Source organism: Rhopalosiphum maidis, chromosome 2 (genome assembly GCF_003676215.2).
Source record: "Rhopalosiphum maidis isolate BTI-1 chromosome 2, ASM367621v3, whole genome shotgun sequence".
Taxonomy (NCBI): domain Eukaryota; kingdom Metazoa; phylum Arthropoda; class Insecta; order Hemiptera; family Aphididae; genus Rhopalosiphum; species Rhopalosiphum maidis.
Genome location: NC_040878.1, coordinates 85,707,365 through 85,734,240, shown reverse-complemented (window position 1 = coordinate 85,734,240; position 26,876 = coordinate 85,707,365). Strand labels below are relative to the sequence as shown.

The following is a 26,876-nucleotide window of genomic DNA, read 5'->3' as shown; positions in this document are numbered from 1 at the left end:
TTTTGAGTAGGAAAATTAATAAGTCTATCATCACCCCCCCCCCACCACCACCACCCCCCACGAATGCTATAAAAATATCAATGAGTTACTTGCCTCACCGGCCGGTAATTTGATTGCGCGATTGCCGCAACGTTGATCTGTGAAAAATATTTGTCGTGCCGCAATCGCCGTAATATTTTCCACCATACAGTTGGGGCGGCGTCGTTAACCGCGCTTTTACAGCAAACCACCGAGCCGCCAGAGTCTTCGGGTGGCCGAATAACGCGCGTCATTGGACTTACTGACACGTAAGTAGTTTATTTACTGTTCCATTTTCTCCGCGTGTCGCTGTCGCTCCTGTTCGACGACTCCGGTTAATGCGGTAGTTTTTCAGCGCCGTGTACGATATATTATTTCGGCTAACCTAACGCTGCAGAATCACACCTCACACGTTTGACGCAGCTTCGCTTGGTCGCTCCGGATAATGGTAACAAATCAAAGATACCCGATGTGGTGAGTGCCGCTGTATTAGCCGTCCCGATGGCAGGCAGCGGCCCAGCCATCGCAACCAGCATAGCTATCGCCGTATGATAGCTTTATTTGCTATATTTGTTTTATGATTATAAAATTATAACATTTTTGATTATTAGGTATTATAAACACAAAAAAATAACAAACTATAAAATGTTGTTAAATAATTATATACTGATAAGTGATAATAAACATATATAGGTACCTACTATTAATTATGATCATTTTAGCATTTATTCACATTTTTACACCTGTTACATTTTACAATTACCTTTTACCTATATATATATTATTATACCTACTTACCTGTCTGCTGCTTGAAATAATAAAAGTTGCAAATGTTGCAATAAATTGTAATTTCCTAAAATATGGTACCTAATTATGAGTATATACTCTAATGACACAATAGTTATTTTTCAATAGGTACTTGTAAAACTTAAACGATTTAAATCTTTAACCAAACACGAATACATGATTATATAACATAATTCTTCTTCAAAAGACTTTCAACTAGAAATATCCATTCAGCTATATAGCTACCTATATATATTATTATGTTCTCGGCTAATGGTAGACTTACATCGAGTGTCGAGTTAAATCAGCTGCAGATATTATGTCAATTGTCAAGACACTTCGATTAGACATTATATTTATAGATATTGTGTTGCTTTACGCATAACTGTATTCAAATTGTCTGTAGGTACCAGGCGGCAGGCACGTAGCCAGAAAATATTCATTAGGTGCGCAAATGTTTCGGCTCATAGTACATAAAAACAAGAAATTTATTGTAAGAGATACCCCTACAGCCTTTGAATTTTACGGAATACTAAAAAAGTATCATTTACTCTTCCTTGATGTCAGAGCACTGTTTTTGTTTTTTGTCTCTAGTCCAGTGGTTCTTAACCTTTTTTAGTTCAGCGCCCCCTTTATCGTAATAACTAATTGCTAACGCCCCCTCGTGCAAAATCAAATTTTCTTCTTATAAATATATATATATTTGTATATTTATTTATTCATCAGTATATTATAACATTATTAATTAAACTATTAAAGTAAAAACTCTTATTTTTAGATAGTTATGATTATATTTTACACCCCTTAACAAAACAATTTAATAATTTACTATACAAAAAGATTTACTGAACCATAAAAAAAAAATTATAAAATATACAAATTATACCTATCAATGACTGCCTTAAGCCTGATGAGTAGCTGCTAATTTAACGATGTCTGGTTTGATATTGGTCAAAGCTAAACGTAGATCACCTTTGTTGCAAATGTCCAACCGATTTCTTTGTTTCGTCAAAAGCTGGACAACAACGCTGAATCCTTTTTCAACTAGATACGTTGACGGGAAAGAGAGAAGCAACGATTTAACTTGTTGCCATAGTTGTGGATAAGTGTCTTTAAGCTTGATCCAGGCAAGCTCGTAACCGACCTGCTTAAAAACAAGTTGTGCCTCACAGTCGTGTTTAAGATCGATAAATTCCATTTGTAAATGAGGTTCGAGATCTTCCACAGATTCAAACGAAAATGGATCTAAAATCCAATTACAGATTTGTAACTCAAGTAGATCTTGAAATCTTGATTTCATGTCTTTTTTGAGCTGCAAAATATGATCAGTGAAAATTAGAATTTTGTCTTCTGGAATTAAACCATTTGCGTCTGAACATGACTTGAGATTCGGAAACTGAATCAGTTCTTGACGATTTATGTTTGTTCTGTAAAGATCTAATTTAAAAATGAATGAGGAAATACGTAAAATGCGATTAGATAACATGCCGTATACCGTTACATAGCGTACGCAATTGTCGCAATTACAACTATTCTGATTTCACGTTCAATTATTGTATTATTTTTCATCTCCGAGTTTGAAAAAGCTTACCGCCCCCTTCAAAACTATCGCCCCCCAGAGAGACCGAAATGCCCCCAAGGGGGCGGTACCGCCCCCGTTAAGAACCACTGCTCTAGTCCATGCACAACGTACTAAAAACGCATTTACGCAAAATTATTTTTTTATATTTTTGAGTCATCTTAGGGTAAAATTGCCCATTATTGGAGAATAAAATTGTTGAAGGTAAAAAATATCGACTTGTCTGATTATTGTCTTAAAACAATTTAAACATCATTTAAATGTACATTTTTTTTTTCTGAAAGTCGATTACAAAATTAAATATAAAACCAATACGCCATTCTCTTAAAAACATTGTCCTTTATAATTTTCGTTAAATGATTTTACTCTAAAATTTCTCAAAAATCATAAAAAAACAATTTTAGGTAAAAGCGTTATATCCATGTCACGCGTTGGTCTGATAGAGAAAATAAATATTGCGCTGAGATAGTGAAATGCTCTTAATAAGAAATAATAACCGTGAATAGAGCCGATAAGAATGTAATATAGACATAGTAAATTGGTATATTATGTATAGTTAGTAAACAATACACGCATCACAGTACCTACACGATTTACCACAAAATACAGATTACAGAATGGCAATCTGACTATCTCTATAAAATAATATAATTTTATTTGAGTATTACTTATTGTCAAATTAAGTATAGTATTTTTTATACTCCTCCAAAACGGTGTTGAAACTAGTTGAGTAGTCTAAATTGAACTAAGATTGTAATTAAGTTGGGTGGGCCGGCCTTCTCCCCCTTTGACTACGTACCTGGTAGGTACATTTGGTACAATACGCCGGACAAGCCGAGTAATATTATGTTGTATACATAATGTATTATTACTATTGTCTATTATAGCATTATTATTATATTTATATACATTTTATCTTTTTAGCTTTAAATACTGCCATACAGACGTTATTAGCTATAAATGGTTACTTTACAATATTTATTATTTTATTCATTCATTATCATAATTTTATTATGTTATTAACCACGTAAAAACTATTTTTCCTCTATCTTGCACAATTATTTTTAAAACATATTGAATTATTGATATAAATTTGATTTTTAAATAAACAAAGTATTTGGTAATGAAAGATAAATAGTTTCACTCGTGTAGGTAGGTTTCTTCAAATTATTTAAATATCTCCTTGGCATCAAGAGGAAAATTTAATTTTATATTTTTAATTATTTATTCGTAAAAACACTGTTATAATGAAATATTAATTATTGTCCCCACATTTATTTTAATTTTTCAAAATCTCATATTATGTGGTTATTTTTTCACGATACCGTTGTAGAGCAATGGTGACTATAATTATAGTACATGAATTTCGTAAATATTATAATTGGGCCTTTTTTAAATTTTTTTGAAAATCAAATTTTATTTTTATAATTTCTGGCTCCGCTTATATCCAACACGTCTCAAGGTAGCAAGCGAGTGAGGAGTGACCCTGTTTGGTTATGATAAGTCTAATAAATAAAATTGCAGTGCAATAGAATTGTGGTTATTATTATTATTTTTTTTTATTGAGAAAAGGCTCTTGGCAGTTGGCATGAGCAACACAGGTCATTGGGTGTGGGGGGGGGGGGGTTATTATTGATTAAGCATAGGTAAGTATTGCATAACTAAAAATAAAGATGTTACTATTATGTATTATATAATAGGTAATAATAATATACAAATCTCAATGTTGATGCGTAGGTCTAAATTTGTGACCCCTGAACAACGCTATCCGTGGCTCATGGGTTTGGAGCATAGGCGTGCGCACTTTGTTCGCATAGTATGCGACTGATAACATTTGCCCCCCCCCCTTTTCATTTTTCCAAATTTAATTTTAAAAAACAAGTCTATACTCCATAACAATATCGTATTACCATTTTTTAATTACCTACTAGTCAAGTTATGAACTGCAACATTGTTCATGTGCCCCCAAGCATCTGGCACAGGGTATGCAAGCACATACTCTGCATACCCCGTGCGCACGCCAAAGGTTTGGAGCTATTGCCTTAACTAATAATGTTAAAATAAAAAAGTAGTCAAGTGAGTAACGCTCTATAGAATAGTAGATACCGAATAGGTCACTAAATGGATATGTTAAATTTAAATTTAATGATATATCATTGTATTTTAAACATGAAAAATAATTCTGAACTGTCAGTTTATTTATAGATTAGTAGGTACATTTTATGAAATGTTTTTGATATAACTGCTAAAGAATTTTTTATTAAAAGATATATAATATCTAAAATTGTATTCATGATTTTTATAATTTAAACTAAAAAACAGTGAAATAGGTAACTAAATAAATTTAGTTTATTGGAATGATTTTGATTATTTGTATAAGATTCAGTAAATATAATTATATTTAAAACAAAAAATGACACTGACACAAAGTTAATAACTAGTACTTTAACATCACATTTTGGAATTTAAGAAAAATACATAGGTAACCTGTAATTAACTAATTAATTATATGAGCTAGTACTAAAAATAATGGAAATGTAAAGATATTATATAAATGTAATATTGCAGGATGCATAAGATAATCACAGTACACATAAATACATGCTACATTAAATAGGTAACTATGTTCATTAATCACGTTTCTTGCTTTCTGGTTTTGGATATTTGAATATTAATCCCAGTTGTATCAAACACAATATAACAGCTACTATGTTTTGAACCTAAAAAAGAAAGACGTTTAGTATAAATGCACGTTAAAATAGGATCTTTAATTATACCTTAATGAAAATGTTGTCTATTAACAACCCATATATTAACCACAAGAATCCAACAAAAGCTCCAGAAGCAATCATTGGAAAAGGTAGCATTGATGCATCTTTATTTTTAATAATATTATTCTGTAAAATAAATGATAATATAATAAGAAAACATCAATTTTTATTAATTATTATTTATTACTAATATTACTAATATTCACTAAGTATCACTCTCTAGCCCAGCGTTTCCCAAAGTATGTTCCGCTGAATCTTAGGGTTCTGAGAGACAATCTCAAGAGTTTTGCCAAATGTACGTGATAATAGAGAACATTATTTTATATAATTAAAAATGATTTTATATTATTTAAAAAAGGGGGTTCCATGAAACACAAACTATTTTTCAAGGATTCCGTGGTCATAAAAGTTTGGGATTGGGAACCGCTGCTCTAGCCTACAGAGAAGAACTAGCTTTAAGCAAGGGATGTATTATTTCTCCTTAACTCTGACATACCAGTCAACATGCTACTACATATGTGCAAAAACGGACACATTTTTGTTGAAGCACAGGTTCTTTCTTTCATGGGCCAGAATATAGAATTGACTATGAATGCTGGTGGGAAATTGATATCAGTCTCAAAAACTATTTGCATAATAAAACAATTCAACATATTATAATCAAAATATAATTAATCAAGTTTTAATTTTAAATTAATTAATTTTGTAATCTATTGTGCAAAAAAGGTAAACAAGAAATAAACATGGAAAATTATATTTTATGTAAAAACAATAATAATAAGACAATTTAGCTAAAAACTTAAAATAGCTATACAAGTTTCTTTATGAGGACATTTTACTTGAATAATATTAATGAAGTCAGATCCAGATACTAAAGTGTGGAAGGGGTTCATGCAGAGCTGTACAAAGAGAGGGGCATTAGAGCAAGTGCCTCAGGGCAGCGAAAAAGCCCCTAAAGCTCCCCCTTTAATTTTTGCCTATGATTAAGGGCGCCAAATATAATTTCTCTAGGGCACCACTGATGGTTAACACAACACTTAACATATTCTTAACATAAAGCCTGATTATCAATCTATATTGATATTTGATTATCCCCCACCCACAATTACATATCTTAGATCCTCCTTTTAATAAAGCACTTAGAATAATTTACCAAAGAGAATAAAGGAGATCCAATTAGTGCTAACATTAATACAGTGAGAATAACTCCAAAACGGTATTCAACTAGTTTTTCATTTTCAATTGTTGAATATCCCCACAATACACCAGTGAACAATGTAGCTTTTGTTAGCATGGAAAATAATGGTTTCTATAAATACAAAAGCAATATAATATTTAGAAAAACATTAGATGTTTAAAAATCATTTTAAAAATAACAGTAATTTATTTACCGAATCAGCAGTATAAAAATAAAACACTAAAAAATAAATCAAGTTCAAAATAAATCCAAAAATGTTAACTGGTATAATATTAGGATCATTCATAAGTATTCCATTTTTGATCATAAGTATGGACCTAAACAAATTAAATTAAAGTGAACAGATGAACAAATAAATAAAAATTATCAATATAATACTTACATAGCCATACCTCCAACAAAAGGTGTAGGATCAACATTTTTGGTGCTTTTATTTTTTATTATATCTCGACATATAAGACTGAAAAAATGAAATGTAAATTATTGAATGTTAAAAATGTATAGCCAACCAATAAATATATTTTTGTCTTATTTTATTAAGGTTATAATAGGTTAGCTATTAGAATAAGATAAGTTCAGTATAACTGGATAAAAAAAGGTTTAAAAAAATATTATTTTTTTTTTAAATACAATATAACATTAGTTATATAAATTAATATATAATATGCAATACAAATACATTTTAGACTAATTTATTTACCATTATACGTTTCACATAATAAAATAAATAACATAATTATATTTAAATAGAATTAAAGATTGATAAAATCATCTAGTATAATAAAATTATGTTAAGGATATGTATTTGTCAGAAGTTATATAAATGGATATGCTTTGGAATATATTTAAAATAAGTTGACATCAATACACCAACAAAAAACAAATATTTATTATTTACATATCATACATATTTTAAATTAAATATTTACTGCATAGATTTTCTTTTAAAAATATATATTTATTTTACTAAAATTCTAATCTATGTACTGTCATTGTTTATAGTATATTCAAAATTATTATATTATTATTGACCTATTTACTATTAAATTAACTAGAAAACTTAAATTATTTTTAAAAATTAAAATTTTTTCTTGATTATTTTTAATTTTAGAGTTTTGTGTTTTTTTTGAAACTTTTTAAGATATTATTGCATTTTAGTTTGTTTTTTTTATCACCATCTGTTCTATTATATAAATAAATAATTAAATAAACAAATTAATATATTTTTAATTATTATTAATCACATACTAATAATTTGATTCTTTAAATAAGATTATACATGGATTTAACTATTTTATAATCCTTTTTAGTTGACAACTGTAAATAATCTTCAAGTACACATAAAACTATTAATATAAATTATGTTTTCCTCTTTCAATATTATATTTTAATACATGACTAATAACTCATAAGATGTCATGAGATTATTGTCTGTATTATAGCACATATTTTTGCTATTTAGGTACTTCAATTTTATTGTTTAAAATATTTTTTAAGTATTCATTTAAAATACTTAGCTCATTGTTTAATTAACTATCAAAAATTTAAAATATCAATTTTATTATTGATTTAGCAGGTTAATGATTTCAATATTTTCAAGAGCCCAGTATTGATTTTAAAGGCAACTAATTTAAAATCTACATATATTATTATATTAATGGTAACAACACAAAATTGATTTTACTGAATATTACTTTTGTGTTCTACGCTTTTAGGAAGGCGACACATACTAGAAAAGAACAAAAACCTGTCAAATTACCTATATGAAACATTTGTAAATATATTTGATAGGTAGTTGATGAAAATTCATATAATTTATTCAAGTATGTATAACCATTTAACCATTGATTAAATATATTTAAAAAATATGTTTAGATGTCTTTTATTCTTTTTAATTATTTCTTTATGTTACAGGTAATTTACACTGTTCAGTGTCGGTAACATAATTTATTTAATGTTTAAATATAGAAGAACTAAAATATGAAAAAAATCGAAAAAAAGACAAAGAAATCATCATATGAGTAACTTTACTAATATGCTAAAATGAATGTATTATTTTACTGTTAAGAACTTTTCTTATAATATGCACTTAGGTAATAAACTGCAACCTAATAGGAATTAAAATGTTATATTGGTTTATATGATTGATTGATTAATAGAAAATTAAGTATTAGTGTTATTGAAATAAAATACTAATTCAAATTATTTAATGAACTTAAAATTATTCAATACTTAAAATATTGTGAAGTATAACATTATATGGTTTTAAGAATTTTTTTTTTTCAAAAAAATAATAATACAATTTAAAAATATAGGCAACAGTTTTAAAATGTGTCCAAGCCAATTATCAATATCAAATATTATAAAATACTGAATATTTTAAATTAAACTATGTACTTACACAGGGGCAAAGAATGTTCCAATAGTTGCAATTGCAGCACATTTGCCAACAGTGTCTGTGAGACTCATATTTCAATACCAGTTATAGGTAATCTAAAAATTATGAATAATATTTAAAATTTAAATACAATAAGTTATAGTTATTGGTAGATACCTACCAAGAGAAAGTGTTCCAAATACAATTAGCCAATACAAAATAATTAAAAAGTGAGCCAATAATCAAATAAATATATTTAAATAAACGTCATAATAGTAGTTTATGTATCTATTTATACAGGAACATTAATTGTTGAAGTGGCCACCGGACCACTTGTGTGGTTGACCTTCGAATGTCGTGACGTTTTTTTCATACTCCGACAAAAAATTGTTTAAAATACTACGCGAGGAGGAATAATTGATGGATTATTAGGAAATGGAAGGTGTAATGTATAAGTATACGAGTAATACCGAACATCCAAAGCATATAGAGTCGGGGGGGATTGTGTCGATTGACGAATGTGAATGTAGGATTATAGGAATAAAAAAAGCCGAATACCGAAATATTTTTATACCTATTACTGGTTAGCGAATAGTGATTAGACACCGATCATTATTGAGACGACAACGGCTGTAGATAGTATACTATCTACAATATTACAACCATCTGTGCACTACTGTCTAGTACATAATTACATAACGTCACTACTACCACAATAATCTATTCCGTGATAGTACTGATCGTGACCACAGAATTTATAATATTTATATTCTGTGATCATGATTTACGGCAACGGTTCTTAACCTTTTGTAGAACACGGACCCCCGATGAAAGATTTTTAGAAGTCGCGGAACCCTTACCAATTGTTTGTCGAATACCTTTTTTTACACAACAACCAAAATTATAATAATTATTTTATGTTACAAATTATATAAAGTAGACATAACAAAACATACACATTTATAATTATTTCTATTAAACTTCATTTTTCATAAAACAGTAATATAAATTATTTTATTTTTAATATTCTTAAAGCTACCATGGACCCCCAGGGGGTCGCGGACCACAGGTTAAGAACCGCTGATTTAAAGTATATCATAAATATCCATATATCATCACAGAATATGTAATAGAATGTATTATGTATAGATCTATTTTGTCATGTTATAGATATTGGATAGAATACATAGAATTATATGTCTATGAGGTTAGGTTAGGTATATCATCAGGGCTTAAAGTGGAAAAAAATTCCAGTGGGGACTACGATTAATGTCTCTAGATAGTTTTAAGCGATCCATATAGGTATCATTTTATGCATTATGTTTAATGCATAAGGTACAAATAGTGATTGTGTAACATAATCATCCCACTATAATTCTTGAATGATGTTTAAACTTATATATATTTCGTGAAAAATTTAAACCACGAACAATTTGTTAAAGAGAACACTTTTTAACCACCATAAGAGGTAGGGGTGACTAAAAAGAATTTTTTTACTATAGATGAAAATATGATCAAGAGATAAGTAATCAAAGAAATATTTTCTAGTATCAACTTAGCATTGAAGAAATTGAATTAGAAAATAACTTAATATCGTAAAAAAACAAGAAATTTTTAAAAAGTGCATTATGATTAATTTGAGGATGAACATAATACATTATTTCTATGTTTAGAAACTTTTTTTCTCTCGTGGTATTGCTTCATGGATTTTTAAAATCTAAAACACCAAAGTTAGTCTTTGATTACTTTTTAAAAATTGTCATTTTTTTTAAAAACAACCGTTCAGTTCTTTAATAGAAAATTAAAGTGTGGTACTAGTTTTTTCTAATATTTGTGACTGTAGATTTTTTTAATTTATGTGATCAAAATGTTGTAAATGTTGTTTAAGTAAAAAACATTCATTAATTGTAATTTGTAATGAATTAAAATAATATTGATATTATTATAAATCTGTTGTTACACATTTTTTCCTTTTGTAGTACACATAATAAATTATGTGAAAGAGGTCATGTTTTATAATTATTTTTCTTTTGAATTAATATTATGTATACTTCTTATTGTGTGCGTCTTTAAATCAGAACCTTAAAATATAATTTTAAACAAAAAATAGAGATAATTGTCAATTTATATAAAACATGAACAAATCACTCATACATTGATAATAACAATATACAAATAAAACAGGCAAACAGATTAAACAAGTTTAAAAATTTCAAAAAGATCATCAAATTCGACTTCACGCTGAGTTCCAATATCTTCTTCATCATCCATTTTAAATTTTGGATTAATTGTCATAAATTCTTTAATTCCAGCTAAAACAAATTAATAATAAAATAAAAAATAATAATTTAACCATAGCATTTATGTTCATAAGTAAAGTAATAAATAAATAATATCATATTTTACCAAATAATAATATAATGATTAACTTACAAAGTACTTGAATATGTAATGTACATTTATAAATGTGATCTAAACGTGCAGTTATAACTGATGACAAATGGGGTTCACCACATTCATTCATGGACATAATCTGCAATCATATAAAACAAAAATACGTTAAGCTTATAATACAATTAAATATATTTATACGTAGAATATAATAATAAAAACTTACTTTGAATTGTAATAAATCATAAATTTGTAACTCAGTAATATTTGTTATTTTTATCTGTGTCATGTTCTTCCAATCTACAACTAACATATCACAATGTTCACTTGTGATGCTATCACTAGATTTATTGTTTTCGTTTTCAGTATAATTTTTATTTTGTGTAGAAGTTATCGGTGTACATGTTTGACCACGTACAAATACTGGAACTTTGTGGAATTTAATATTTAATGGTTTTTCGTTTTTCCAAACTGAAATTCAATGGTAGGTAGTAATAATAAATTTAAAGTAATTTTTTTTTAAATAAATGTAACATACTAGGAAGCTTTGTATCTTTTTGTTCTTTAAAATTCAGAGCTGGAGAGTCACAACGAAAAACTTCTCTTGTTACTTCAAGTTTTTCTTCTTCAGAATGTATGGAATGAGAACTATCTTCTTGATTAAGGTTTTCTACATTATCTAATTTAAAACGTTTGTGCATTTTACAAGTTTCCTTTGAAGACACAATAGAAGTTTCAGATAATGAACCCACATAATCCTGAAAAAATATTTTTTTATAAGATGAGTATAAAATAAATTATATTACAAATTAAGAAAATTACTTTTTCAACAGGTTCAAGGTTTTTTTTATTTTTTTTATGTGTCCTCTTGCGTATTCTTTTCTTAGGATTTTTTAATAGTTCAGATGAAGTTGAATTTTCAATATCATTAATGGGTTCTACAACCACATCATGAAAGGTAGATAAAACTCCATTGGTATTATTAGGAATCATATCATGGTCTATAATAATTGATTCAGTTTGGGTGTATTTTGGTTCATCATAAATATTTCTTTTTTTCACTATAACACTAAAAAAATAATTAGGTAGTAAACTAGCTACTAATTTTAGTCTGTCACTGGTTATGGCAGGGTAAATAATCTCATGCATTTATAAATATTTAGCATTAAATTATTATCTGTAAGACAAGTTAGTAATACCGATTAGCTTATCATAACCATACCATAACATTCGATCACGGTAACAAATTTTAATTTCAATAAATTGTATTTATAAAGTAATATGCAATGTACTCATACAAGGTAAATGAAATAATTATGAGAATACCTACATTATTAATTATTATAAATTACAAAATAGCAATTTTGAATGGTAATTTTAAAATATTTTGTATTGTGAAATTTTTTTAACCCACACAACCAAATCTAAAAAAAAATATTATGTTAAAAGTATACTAACGTTATTTCTTCATTTTCATTAATTGCATTGATATCATCTTCATCCAGAAACGGTACATTATCGAAACATAATTCTATATCACGAGGTTCATTTAACACTTTTTGTACTTTTTGTTTAAGTTGTTTTATTAATTTAATGTAAGTCATGTCTATATGAAGCCAGTAAATGGCTGGATTCCTATCAGGTGTTAATTGCAAAAGGTTTAATTTAATGCGCATTTTTAAAATTGTTTCAATTTCTAGACTATTTAATAAAATTTAAAACTAATATTAGACATTCATAAATGTAGTATAGATTAAGTAAATTTAAGACGATTGAGAAATGTATAAGTTTTGAACAAATAGTTTAATCAGTAGTTATGACAAACTTAAACAGTGAAATAGTGGAAAAAACCAATTAAATGGAGAAAAACTTATAAACAAAAGTCAGTCAGTTTCACTGTATACATTTAGGATTTTACAGACAAAATAAGAATTAAGAATACACGAGTTACGAGTCGTTGAGCCGGTACCGGTAGTATCAACATGCCTCAAATATTTCAAAATAATACCGACAGACAACAACAATACAACCACGGCTGTACTATCTACCGCTATTCTTATCGCCGTAGGTGAACACTGGGTCCAACTGCCCGAGCCCCAATAGAGAAATCACTAGCAGTGGCGGCACTGTAACACGCACAATAACTGTGTTATCATAGGAAAATTTCGAAAAATAATCCGTTACCATTATACAATTGTTTTTTATCGACGTGTATTTAACTATGTGATAAAAAATTATAATAATTATTAATAACAATTAATAATAATGCCATTTACGTTTGTTATGTTTTTGACCGATATATTATTATTTTTTTTACGTAAATTGATTGTAGTATAATTTGTTGTGTTTCATGTCGAACGTTGTGGTCGTGTATTCTGAATAACGTAGTGTTTTATTGATATTTTTAATTTGTTTTGTTTTAACAATAAGTCGTAACGCCCGTTTATTTCGAAATCGTGTTCCATCGTAAAATAACAAATTAATATGGCTCCCACGTCAAAAAATTCAAGAAAATCCTTGTCGACGAAATGCCAATTGCCTGGTAGCACGGCAATTGACAAAGAAAACGCGTTCTTACATAGTGTTAGTGAATTTCATAGCAGAATTCGGCGGAGGGAATCGATACGACTCAAATATAAGGTAAGTACGCCTAAGTATATCAAGTCTAAACGTAACATAATATGTATGGTTATGGAAAATAGTAATAAATTATGAATATTGTGTATTTATTATTTATTTTCAATTATTAGAGGAATTCAAAAATATTTTCATTTTTTAGTACAATAAGTGGGGAAGATAGATTATTTAAATTGACAATCGTGTAGTTTGATTTGATAAGCCATTCGATGTTATACTCCGGAGTATTTGTTGTAAATGGAAAATATTATGGGCATTCCTTGGTTAAAAACGATTTACTTTATTTTTTTAAATTTCCATTTCCATTATTGGTTTTATCTTTAATACTTATTTAATTTAAGATAGAGAATAATTAAATAAGATAAAGTGACGAATTATTATATATTATTATTTTTATAGTTATATATAAAATACACTAAGTAAGTTATACCTAATTAAGTTCACGTGTATTTTTTTGTTACCAATAAAATTAAACTTTACAAATTAATTTGTATTACGATTTCAATATTATTTTTATATATCTAATATATATTTGCGATTTGTCCTACATGATAGTGTTTAATACAGTAAAATCTCGTTACAACGAACTCCAGGGGACCGAATTTTTTTTTCGTTGTAACGCAAATTCGAATGAGCTTTTTATAAGCCCTGCTTTTTTGCAGGGGAATTCTATGACTTTCGTTTTAACGGAATTTTTCGTTGTATTGGTATTTGTTGTAACGAGAATTTACTGTATAATATTTATGTGTATTACAATAATCATTAACCGATGAGTTACTTTTTGATATTTGTCTAGCCTTTATATGTATAGAATTAAGAATCAATGTAATTATGTTTGTAGTCTACATGTCTCACAAAAAATTACGTAATAAGTTGTAAATTGTAATACAACAAGCTTGCAAATGCGTACTGTGGATAAATCCTTTAAAAAGTTTCGAGGAAAAAATTTCAGGATTACTGTGAAAATATTTTATAAAATTTAAAAATATAAGCATTAATAATTACTATATTTGATACGAATTGTCGGCAAGTGATTATTAATAAGAGTAATATTTGATATTTGCTTTTAAAAGTCAAAATATTGTTATGACATTTCATCTAGAAATGTGTTACCAGTAAGGCCTGTAATTTAAATACCCCAAAACAATAAAAAAAACAAAAAATGCCTCTTCAGTTTTCGAAGCTTTGTTGACAAAAAAATGACTTAAATTAGTTAAATATCTGTAGGCACACTAGTAAGAGTAAGACGACGGTTTAACTTTTAGAATATTTAATACATCGTTATTTTAACTGAAGTTGAAGTAACTGTATTACAAAAACAAAATACTTAAATTTGGCATTCACAAACTCGTTAATTCGAGTACCTATATGTGAACGTGAAGGTATTCGAAATAAACAAGATCAGTATTTAACTTCCAACTCGCCAATTCGTTAGATACTAGGTACCTACATTTGATAATTGCTGTAGAGTGTAGATAGATAAAGACGTTATCGTTTCGTATATAGAACGATTGAGACGATTGATATTTAGTACGGATGAAAAATACACAAAAACTATGAAATCAAATATTATGAAAATAGTAGTTCTATTTATGTTATAATTTGAATTTTATAATTTCACTGAAAACTCGTGTATAATGTATCAATAAAATACTTTAAAAATGGTGAAAAGTTTCATCAATTTGAAGTATCAGTGAAATGAAACATATAACTAACTTGGAATGAATTATCTTATGGTCTTTATTGTCTAATTAACTTTACATTGAAATCCGGACCTATATAGTTATCCTTATCATTTATCAGATAAGTGTTAAGCTCAATATTTGCCGATATACAGAGCTATCCAGATTCAGATTTTAGTGCCATAATTTTGCAAGTCATTATAAATTCATTGCTAAGTCACAATTTACTACTATTTACATAAGTACTGAATATTTCGACTCTTTACATTTTTTTAATTTTTTATTTAGAGCGTGAATTTAGTTTTATAATGGTATAAAATATAAATTAGTTTTTATTATTTATTCTTTGTATCAAATTCTCAAAATAAGATTCAAAACATATTGTACATATAATTTATTATATTTTTGGTAGGCTAAAAAAGCAATTTACAAAAAGTAAGTGTGGAACTGTAGACACACATCTTGCACTTCCTCCCACAAATGACGTGCCTGTACGAAAGACTTAACCAAACAACAAACATAATTAAACTATATACATTAAATAAATATGTTTATACACACAAGCATAATATATTTTTATATATTTTTTATTTCCAGCAGTAAACCTTTGTAGGATTAATATTGATGTTTTGGCTAAGTACGGGACTTTTTTGGGATACGAGTAAAATCAGTTTAATCTTAAAGCAATTCCGTAATTTATTTTTGTGGTTTTGTTTTTTAAATTTATTTTATTTATGTAAAACAGAAATTAAAACTTTAAGCTTAGAGGACAAATGAAAAAACCTCAGGTATATTTTGATCAGACAAAAGTCTAAATAGATAATAATTTCTATTTAGAGCGAGCGTAAAATTATCAATTAAGAATTGTTAATACAGTTAAATTAAAATAATTTAATGGTATCTATATTATTAATACTAAACTTAAATATTTTGAGAAACTTAATTTATATATCTACCCTTATATATTTGATTAAGTATAAGAAAGAGGAATATTATGTTAAAGTATTGTCACGGTAATATACTCGACTGTCATTAATACCATTGATTATATAAATATATAATTATAAAATCAATGTTAAAACTTCTAATAATCTTATAACTTGTGTTATTATTTATTTACATGAACTCTAATATATTAAGTAAATACATATACCTACTATGCTGAGTTGTTTGAACGATTATTTAACATTTATCGAATCAATATAGTGAGCTAATGATTTTATAAACAAAATTTCAAGTTAAAAGATTTAAGTATTTAGATAATTGAATGAATTAGTTACAGTAATTTATAAGGTGCAAATAATAATTATTTATTATTAATTTAATTTTTATAGTAGAGTTATCTTATAAAGAATAGTTTAAAGCTCAACATTGTCCGATTGATAAATACTTTTCCAGAATTAAAATTTTTCTAAACCTAACTTTTTCTTTTACTCTTATATTTAATAAAAACATTAAACAATTGTCTTTCATTTTTGAAAATATTTTTTTCATGGTTATTTTAAAAATGAAAAAATGTAAGGTACCTATAGTGATATTTTAGTGATATTTTAGTGAATGCGTGATAATTTTTTCTTATTAAATCATGCTGAGAGTTATAAGAGTACGTTTCCCTCCTTTTATGCCTACCACTAGCTGTGCCATCCATCGACCACCGACAACTGGTTGTATAGAAACAATTATCTATTGTAGACGTAGTATTTTCGTGTTGTGTCGAAATCGACAGGCAACGTGCGTAAACGTTATTTCGTTCAGTTTGAAATGTACGCTCACGTGCCTAGGTTATTCTTGGCAGACGATATTTTTCAACGAAAAATAATTCGAATTTATTAAACTGGTATTTTTTACAATATAATTTATGTATACTTTTTTCGTAGTTTATTATGCCTTTAATTAAAATTTAATCGTACATACGTATAAGCCCCTTTTTTGTTAACTTAACTTCATTTTATGGCCAATTCATGTTGAATTTTAGTAAGTAGTAGTATGATATAATAGTAACAATTTTGGTGCTCGTTAATTAAGTTTATTGTGAGTCCAGAATGTACAATATACGGTTGTACATAGTACACGAAGACACATGCCAAGGCATGCAAATTGTCAAAAACTCTACTCAAACAATGAACATGTACAAGGTATTTAATTTTGCAAATATCTTTATTTCTAAATGTGTATAATATTACACATTTACACACACAGTTGAATGTTTTCTCAAATGTATGTGTTAAAATTTATTTTAAATAAGAAAATAGAAACGTTAAAATATTGGGAAAATAGATTTTTATTTTTGTATAGTTTTTATTATTAAAATAAGTAGAAGTATTTTTTAAATTCATAATAAGTTTTAAATGTTTTTTATTGTAACCTAATCAAATATGAAAATAGTTTAAGAAATACATCGAAATAATACTTTAAAAATATGCAATATTAATGTGCATTATATTATTATTTGCGGTTGAATTAGAACCGCACAATAAAATAGTTTAGTTTGATTCAACGTTAATTTAAATTTTAAACATAATAGTCTATTAATTTGAGTTTATTCTGGTTTTACAAAATACACACATATGAGCAATAAGCATATTATAAATTTTAAAAATATTACTGGTATTAATTACATATTACAAAAATGTTTAAAAGTCATTTACGAAATTATTAAGAAAAAATGTATAATACATTTATAAAATGATGTAATTTTTGTAGTATTTTTAGTATATACATCAATATTGATATATTTGTACTGAGAAAATTATTAGGATTAAAACAATTATTTTAAAAATTGAAATGAAATACAAGTAGGTACTTACGTATCTTCAAAAATCGATTTGTTGTATAAAGTTACATGTGTAAAATTAATTTTTTTTTGAAATAGGCAAAAATTCATAAAGGTGTCTAAATAAACATTATAATAATATATGGATATTAAATACCTTATTATTGAATTGTTTTATCTTTATTTAAAAATTAGTCTTAGTAAATTATTTACAAGAAATTTAGTACGAATTTTACTAGAAAAAATTGAAAAAAGAAAAAATAGAAGGTATATTTATATATCAAAATTGATAAGAGAAAAGTCTAAAACGAATAGTTTCCATTTAGACAATAGGATATGGAGTAATAATAGAGGTTATAAGATGAAAAACATTTAGGTGGATGCCATAACGAGTGTAAAATTGATAATTGTTTATATAAGTAAATATAAAAATAATATTATATTATATTTATAATAGTCGATTGTACCAACAATGAAAATGTGGACAGGAAAAAGGAAACCGGATAGTTATTAAATCAAGGAAAGTGTTCAATAAAGGGATTATGTTATTCCATTAAAACAATGATAAAGTGTATAAAGTTATACAAATAAATTCTATAGCCAAATTTAACTTAACTAAAGCTTATTTTGATAGTTTAAGGTAGAATATTTATATTTGTTTCTAGGTACAACAGTATAGTTCTTCCATGATTAGATATAACAGTCAGTCATAATGTAAAATAAAGAAATACTATTTTTTTTAATTATGCATATGATTGGAGCCCATTTCCTCTGTATCTACAGTATTATATTATATTTATAATATATGTATTTTCAAGACGTTGGTGGGTAGCAAAATCGTGTGCCATCAACCTTTCACAGTCTATCGATCATTTTAAACAATTGAATTATTATATTGCATTGTACTTCCTTCTTCCATACATAGATATATCATATATAAATATATTTTTAAAACGAGACTATGCTTACTTAGTCAATAAATTAATATGATTATATTATTATTATTACCGTTTTAACGATTATAATATTTATTATTTATTATTTTGTGTCTCAGTAGAATTTTGTGCTTTAATAATAAACAACTAGGCATGTTTAGGTACTAAAGTTAGGTAATTATAAATATCAACAATCGACATACTAAAACTCTTAACAACGTTACACCTAATTAAATTATTTGTAATGTGATTCGATAAAAATCAAATTATACATATAGTATAATCAATACGATATCCCAATATATAAATATAGTTAAATAAACCGACTAGGTAGAAAAACTTTTGTAAAAAAATTTATTCCATAGGTAACTTTAGATTTTATTTATTTTAATGAACTTATTTAATTTTTGTAGCGTTTATAAATAGCGTCTCAATTCCTTGTTATTATAATATCTTAATGCATTTTTAGATTGTTAAAATATGGTCTTTATGAAGGTAGCTAGTATGTATTTCTTATACGGATATTGTGATAGGTAATGAGTTAGCTGTCGTCATGCAGCAGTAGATTAGGAGTACTAAATTTTATTTTATTATTTAGATACGCCGATTCATTGATCATTTGACATAAATAACAACAGTTTTGTAAATATTAGAGGAGATTTAACTATGATGACATCCGTGTGTTTAATTGAATATTATGATTGGAATGGTGAAATTGTATCATTATGTAATGGTACCTATAAGGCTTTTGGTAATCTACTATACTACTATAGTATCTATAATTCTATATGGTGTACCTATATTATTTTAATACAACTGTACATTGGATAAATCGCACAATATTCCATGACAAATCACATTTACTTACCGAGATGTAAATGCTCTCAATAGGTATATGAGAGCTTGTAAAAATTGAAGTTTTTAAATTTAAATGTTAATTTGATCTACTTATTTTATTTTAAAGCTTATAATAATTCGTATACCTATATTCTATATAATATTATGTTTTTGCAGACTAATGTGTTTTTAATAGGTATATGTTTTTATTTAGAGTTTTTTCTCTAGCTAATATATTTTTTGAATTGAAATATTGTACTTTATTTTATTCATGTATTTTTTTTAAATCGAAAAAACAGCTCTTTATTTAACTATATTCTAATTTTAATTGATCTTATAGTTTTTATAAGCATGTAAATAACTCATCGATTATACACATTATAAATATATGTTATAAGCTTAAGGTATTAATACACTTTTAATTCGATTAATCAATGATTTGATTTAGTTTTAACCAATATGATCATTATATTATATTTTTTATATTTGGTAGAACTTATAAGGGAATAAAATTATTTTTTTAAAAAATGGCCTTGTGTATAATTTTATCTAGTGATAACACTGTGAACGACACGTGTACGTTTTCTCTTTTTTGAATTGACTACTGCGTTTCCATCTTCTATTTTTGTTATGTATTAAATAATAACGATCCACTCAAACAATAATAACAACATACGTGTGTGACAATCTTCATTAAAGTCCACTGACCGATTGAGCCATAGGTAAAAAAAAAAATCCTTTATGACTAATTTCAAATCGAAGTTTGAGGACTCTATATACCTTAAATGTATCTAATAATTTAGTTTGTTTATTTTATAATTAAAATTTATTTTTATGTAAAAAAATACAATGCGCAAGTACTATCTGCAATATCTAACTATACTGTAAAAACACTATATTATTATGTAATTAAATATTTATTTTATGTTACGGGTAGATTCATCATACGTTCATCCCGTTTGTTATAAATATGACAATAATATAAATTAAAACAATATAACATTATAAATTCAAGATTCATGTAACAATGATCGCATATTAAGAATAAATATCTTAAAAGAAACATGTAAAAGATAGTTATAACTTCCCTCACAAGATACATTCTTTTAAAAGGTACAATAATTTTTTTTTTTGATCGGCCTTTTCAAATTTATAATGTTGTGATTTATTTACATCAATGTTGAATAATGTTCATCATAATTCACGACTGTTGTATATGGTAATTGTATTACTTATTAGTTATTTTATTAATTGATAACAATTAACGAATGTTACCTATAGTTGTTTATTTGTTATAAAAATTAAAAATGAATTTATTTATTTTTCTTAAAACTAGTTACTACTTCCTAGTACTATTTTAGTAAATAACTAATCAATAGTTATTAATTATCACAAACAAGTCGTACTATATAATCTGTAATGTACTAATATTAAGTTGTTATTTTTTTATTACACACACACAATAGATAAAAAAAAATATACGTAATTGATTATCCGATTGTTGACTATAAGATCATACAAAATGTTATTGTTATTCATTTTCTATGTCACAACTGTTTGTAATCTGATTGAAGACCTATTATTTACACAACATGGATAATATATATATATATACATATATTATACATTTAATTATATAATATTATCTACGGTACACAGATATTTATAAGAAATGTATTTTTTCTTGTAATTTACAATTTGGCTTCTTAATTTTAAATGTGTGTATCATGAAATGAATCGATAATATTATATAAACATATATTATTTATTAAAAAATATTATTGTTTCTGGTTATAATTATTGCGTTATTTTAATTTATGTGTTATATCAAACTAATGTATTATACCATTTTTATATTGTATATATTATACAATGTATATAGAATATATATTATTTTCAATAATTAAATTTATAGGGATACTCTGAGAAATAATATTGGATTTATTTTATAGTTATTTTATGTATGAAAATACTTTTTAAAATTGTTTTGTTTATTTTAATTAAACATATTAAATTAAAAACATAAGAAGTGTATAACATGGTATTATGTTTGAATAATTGGTTTATTTAAATTATTTATTATTCTATTTTATTAATAAATTGTTGAATGGGCATGAATATGTTTTTACACAATCGTTTTAAAATAAATAGGTTTAATTTATTTATTTCCCCCCCTACTGTTTTTTTTATATATTTTAATATTTATATTCGGTTTTTTATTACTATTGTGTTTATTTTTCATTCTGAATTCATATTAGTTGTTTAGTGTTTACACATGATGTTTTTTTTTTATCAATTGGCAATTATTAATAACTCTTAGACCAGGTTTACATTACACCGTGTACCGTATATTTAATATACAGGTAGGGGATAAAATATAGGCAACATGTTATATTTACAAGTTGAATATAACCAACCCTATACAACGTTACTGAGAATCCGACTTTATTTAATTTATATTTTATGAATCAGAACTTGATTACAAAATAGTAATATTTTTAAATTTTTAAACACTTATTTAAATAAACTAATTAAAATATAATTAACTCTATAACATTAAAGTAATTTCATAAATAAGCTATATTAGGTATAATTTGGCATTTTTTTTAAATTTAGTAGTATCTATAAGTAATATCTATTAATTTATTGTAAAACTAATTTAGTAAGTATTGTTATATTTGTTGCGTCTCTTTGAATCTAAAACGTAATAAAATATACCAAATATTTATAGCCAATATTATATCATCATAATATGATACATAAAATGTAATTGATGTTGATATATTACCTCTACCTTCGCACTATATACAAATTATAATTGTAATTTATTATAACATAAATAAATTCTTAATTATTTGTTTTAATAGGTATTTAGTATTTTGGATTTATAATTTAAGATTCACATAAAGGTAAATTCATAAATTTATATTTTATTCATCTCTTGTAAATTATAAATGTATCTATTGTATCTAAGATGTGTGAATTGAATCGGCTTCGCACGATTCGTAAGAAAGCGTAATAATTGATTAACTCTGAATTAGTACCTATATTGATTAAAAAACATAATATTTTAATACTTATATAGTTACTCCTAAGAATTACACGTTTTACATTTTGTCGAAAAGACTAGTTTCAAAGAGTTCAATTCTTCATCTATATATATCTATAAAATGCATTATTGAATATATTTTATTTATTAGGTATAAACACAATAAACCTATGTACAGGCTATATTGGCTATAATATGATAATTATATAAAATTTAATATTATTAAATATTTTGTTTGAGCTGTATGTATAGTACAGAGATTGCACGATAGTGCACCCCTTTCTATTTTTATACCTAGATACAAAACTGTATATTATCATTTTCTATAATTTATAATTCATACTAAAGCAATAATAATAGCGTTTTCAAAAAAATGGTTATAGGAAGTGCTCAGTTCTAAAACATTGCTTACAGAGATAATTAAAGTATCTTTGAATTGCTTAAAAAGAGACAAAATATTTTGAAAAATTTACTGTTATGAAATACTAACAAACATTTAGTGAAAAATAAATTATATAGTTATTATTTGATTTTAAGTTACGCTAAAACTCAAAAACTGGTTTTTCGTAAAAATTTTCATTTCTTTTTGATTTTAGATACTGAGTGGAGCGATTTGAGCTATTGATTTTACAATATGTGATTTCTTGTCATTCTGGTCATGCCTCCAAAAGTGATGATAGACGCAAAAAATAAAAAACCACATCATTGTAAAATAAATACATTCATCGCTCTGCTCAAGATATAAAAGTTATTACACCTCTTTAATAAAGTATCAACTTAATGCAATTTCAAATTAATTAATAATATATTGCTGCACACAAATCTTCAATTTTTAATCCAACAATTTTAGAGGAAATAACATATTGTTTAGAACCAATAGATTACATGCTTCTATATTCTAAATCTAATTTTGTCTTTAAATACCCCTTTTCCTGTATATTTATTAATTAGCTCTTGTTATTTATTCAACATTAAAAATAAAATTTATTTGCAAGCAATTTGTTAATATTTTTAGTACTTACCTATAGTTTCTGTATTTATAAAAATTACTTTACTTATTTCATGTAAACATAAACATAATATTAATATTATTCTTTAGTAGTTTTTACGCATAGCAAATACATTACTTTTTAAAATTTTAAATATATATTTAAGTATTAAGTATAAAACAAATAATTGAATTAAATGTATGTTATATAGATGATTCTTTTATCATTGTACACTCAATATTTCAAAAAGTATTTATGTTTTTGAAAACATTTTTTTACATAGTTTCAAGTTGTTAAAAACAAAGTTTTTATTAAAAAATTATATTTTTAAATATTTTTAATATTGACACGACTTTTGAGGTTAAGTTATTATATATATCAGTTAAATATCACATACTTTATAATTTCTATAGTATAGGTTGAAAATTATCGAGCGAACAAAAAATATATTTATTTATGAGTATATATTTTTCAAAATAACCATACTATTCTTTTCTTAAGTAGATTAATGAATGAAATTTTGTTTTGATTATTTAATTTTATATCCCTTAATTGAAACGTAGTATAACTTATTTTATATACATTAAAATAATATTGTAGACAATTATTATACTAAATTTCATTTTTATGTAACAAATAAAAATGAGTAGTTTTATATCCTATATGTATATCTTATGTATATTCAAATAATTTAAAAACCAAGTGCATTCATATATATTATTCTCAAAGAGAAATATATAAAATGTAAATAATGATCTATCAAATATGATTTAACTTAATAATATAATATGACTGTTTTTTGTATTTAATACGGCTAAAAAAAAAAAAAAAAAATTAAAAAAAAAAAAAATGTATAATTTTATTTACTATGAGGCTATAGCACATGAGTGATTACGAAAACTTGATTTTAGAAGAAATTGGTTCTGTCCGTTATCAAATAAATGTATTTCGGTCTTTTATAATTACAGATCACTCTATTCTGACAAGTTTTATATTTGATAAAACGCTTCAAATATTTTTGTAGGTAGGTATATTTAAAATACCAGCAATTATATTTTACAGTCCATTATTACAGCTCATCATGTAGGCTTTTATGGACAATAATAATAATACAGAAAAATATTCCATATTATTATTATGATTGATGGCAATTTAAAAATACATATTTTTGGCCTGTGCCTGCAAAACTGGATTTATGAACAAGCCCGTTTAATTGTGCATATATTATGTTGATTAAAGGGCAAGTTGTTTTCGATTATTATATGATTTAGTAAATACTATGTTTTTTGTAGTTAAAAATAATTGTCTAAAATAATATTTAAACAACATACTATTTCTCAATAAAATAAAGATTATTTTTATTATTCATATATTGTAAGTTACTAATTATAATGTATTAAAATTAAGTTTATAAGTTTGTTCAGTGTGATTTGCTATGCAGATGAATGTAAATTTTAAATTCCTATACATGAGATATTAAGTATAACTGCGGGTCAAAATCACTCATGGATACGCAATAAAAAATACAAAAAACAAATTGTAACTAATACAAATTTCCTTTTCAGTTTATTCAGAATTATGACTGACAACTTAAATGTATAGTTGGTGGGGTTAAATTTTATTTGTATCAGTGATGCATAAAAACAAATCTAATCCAATTAGTTCATACATATAATAATATGTAATGTAGGTATAATCCTCATTTAATACGTAGTATAAACTTTATATACTATAAAGAATAATAATAATCACAGCAAAAATTAAATTATCAACGAGTATTTAATTTAAGAAAATGGATTGTTCATACTAAATCGTATCATAGGTAATAACTAATAAAGATAAGTCTAGATAGTATGTGGTGACTGAATAGTAGATATAACACTTATTAGTAATATTAACTCAGTACTAGCCATGCATTTAATTTTATCGTCGTACAGGAAAATACATTTTGGTGTATTTTTGTTCATGTAGAAATTCACATATGTAACCATCATCTTTCTGCTTCGTGTGGGAGTTTACTAAACTCCCGCCATGCATGCTCACTATATGTATTTACAATATACTTACTCGTAATTTGAAAATAAAAAATATTGAATTTTGTATATTATAAGATTAATTATCAATTTACAGTAAAAACGATGGTTCTTTTATTTTTAAAAGAAGTTTTTATTGTCATAAAACATTTGTTAAATAACGCAAGTATCAAATAAAATTCTAAGTAATTGAAAATAATATGGTTTTGTAATTTTTAAAATATTTAAATATTCCAAGATCAGGATTTAAAATTTAAGTAAATAAATTTAAATATCGTAAAAAACAGACGATGAATATAACATTATAATAAAGTTGTTCTAACCTTTAAATTTTATCATAAATCAATTTACTTTTAATATCGAAGCTAACAACACCAAATTCGTTCTGTTAAACAGAAATTTGCTTTTTTAATATTTGTAAGACGGAGTTAATAGGCGGGTGTAAAATTCTCTTAAAACTACATCTGTTTTAGCACATATTACTAGTGCCACCATTTATTTGATTCATAGGATCCCTAATACACCCTAATTCTTGGAATTATGGAACACGTATATGTTAGTTTTCACGAAATATGATCAGGAAACATATTTAAGGGTAAAAACTACCAATAGTTATATCGATTACATCGCTATTGATTAATACTTTTTGATATAAGTTAACATAATGTTCGTTTGGCAGAACAAAATATATATTCTTGAATAAAATGGTTAATTTTCGCATTTTGTAAATATGATGAAATATATATATATATTTTTATTATTATGGATTAAACTATCAAAATTTTAAAATATGTATTATACACTTATAAATCCATTTTATT

At 25.5% G+C, this 26,876-nt stretch overlaps 4 protein-coding genes and 1 long non-coding RNA gene across 6 annotated transcripts in view; 2 read left to right on the top strand and 3 right to left on the bottom strand.

Annotated features, from left to right (window-relative positions):
* Positions 1-1,705: 1,705 nt before the first annotated feature.
* Positions 1,706-2,290, bottom strand: LOC113552629 (protein FAM200A-like). Its single transcript, XM_026955477.1, has one exon. The coding sequence runs from the start codon at positions 2,288-2,290 to the stop codon at positions 1,706-1,708; it is 585 nt and encodes a 194-aa protein (XP_026811278.1).
* A 2,474-nt stretch (positions 2,291-4,764) lies between these two features.
* On the bottom strand, positions 4,765-9,306 carry LOC113551520 (sugar transporter SWEET1-like). Its single transcript, XM_026953800.1, has 7 exons — positions 8,911-9,306; positions 8,754-8,845; positions 6,735-6,812; positions 6,546-6,669; positions 6,308-6,463; positions 5,161-5,280; positions 4,765-5,103 (listed from the first exon to the last, which is right to left on the bottom strand). Exons 2-7 carry the CDS (start codon positions 8,819-8,821, stop codon positions 5,014-5,016), a joined length of 636 nt encoding a protein of 211 aa, XP_026809601.1. The 5' UTR covers positions 8,822-8,845; positions 8,911-9,306; the 3' UTR covers positions 4,765-5,013.
* LOC114253650 lies at positions 7,932-8,481 on the top strand. The gene is made up of 2 exons (XR_003625198.1): positions 7,932-8,175; positions 8,267-8,481. It is a non-coding gene; the product is annotated as an uncharacterized LOC114253650 (long non-coding RNA).
* A 1,530-nt stretch (positions 9,307-10,836) lies between the features above and the next one.
* Positions 10,837-13,100, bottom strand: LOC113552312. The gene is made up of 6 exons (XM_026955132.1): positions 12,579-13,100; positions 11,943-12,189; positions 11,659-11,878; positions 11,347-11,591; positions 11,163-11,262; positions 10,837-11,041 (listed from the first exon to the last, which is right to left on the bottom strand). The coding sequence occupies exons 1-6, from the start codon at positions 12,794-12,796 to the stop codon at positions 10,923-10,925; spliced, it is 1,149 nt and encodes a 382-aa protein (XP_026810933.1). The 5' UTR covers positions 12,797-13,100; the 3' UTR covers positions 10,837-10,922.
* Positions 13,101-13,381: 281 nt separating this feature from the next.
* LOC113552311 (rhotekin-like) overlaps positions 13,382-26,876 on the top strand; it is a 33,235-nt gene continuing 19,740 nt past the window's right edge. The window contains exon 1 of one of the 2 annotated variants that reach the window (XM_026955128.1): positions 13,382-13,760. In XM_026955128.1, coding sequence (XP_026810929.1) covers positions 13,605-13,760 — 156 coding nt within the window. In that variant the 5' untranslated portion in view covers positions 13,382-13,604. Of the gene's footprint in view, positions 13,761-17,222; positions 17,575-26,876 lie in introns of those variants that run through there. The other variant, XM_026955130.1, reaches the window with a different exon arrangement.

Coding starts and splice junctions, on each gene's coding strand:
- LOC113551520 (XM_026953800.1), bottom strand. CDS start 8,821: ATGAGTCTCACAGACACTGTTGGCAAATGTGCTGCAATTGCAACTATT. Junction 6,813..8,753: donor GGAACATTCTTTGCCCCTGT/GTAAGTACATAG, acceptor TCATTTTTTCAG/TCTTATATGTCGAGATATAA. Junction 5,281..6,307: donor GATCTCCTTTATTCTCTTTG/GTAAATTATTCT, acceptor TTTATTTTACAG/AATAATATTATTAAAAATAA.
- LOC113552312 (XM_026955132.1), bottom strand. CDS start 12,796: ATGCGCATTAAATTAAACCTTTTGCAATTAACACCTGATAGGAATCCA. Junction 11,879..11,942: donor ACCTTGAACCTGTTGAAAAA/GTAATTTTCTTA, acceptor ATATTTTTTCAG/GATTATGTGGGTTCATTATC. Junction 11,042..11,162: donor ATTACATATTCAAGTACTTT/GTAAGTTAATCA, acceptor AATTTGTTTTAG/CTGGAATTAAAGAATTTATG.
- LOC113552629 (XM_026955477.1), bottom strand. CDS start 2,290: ATGTTATCTAATCGCATTTTACGTATTTCCTCATTCATTTTTAAATTA.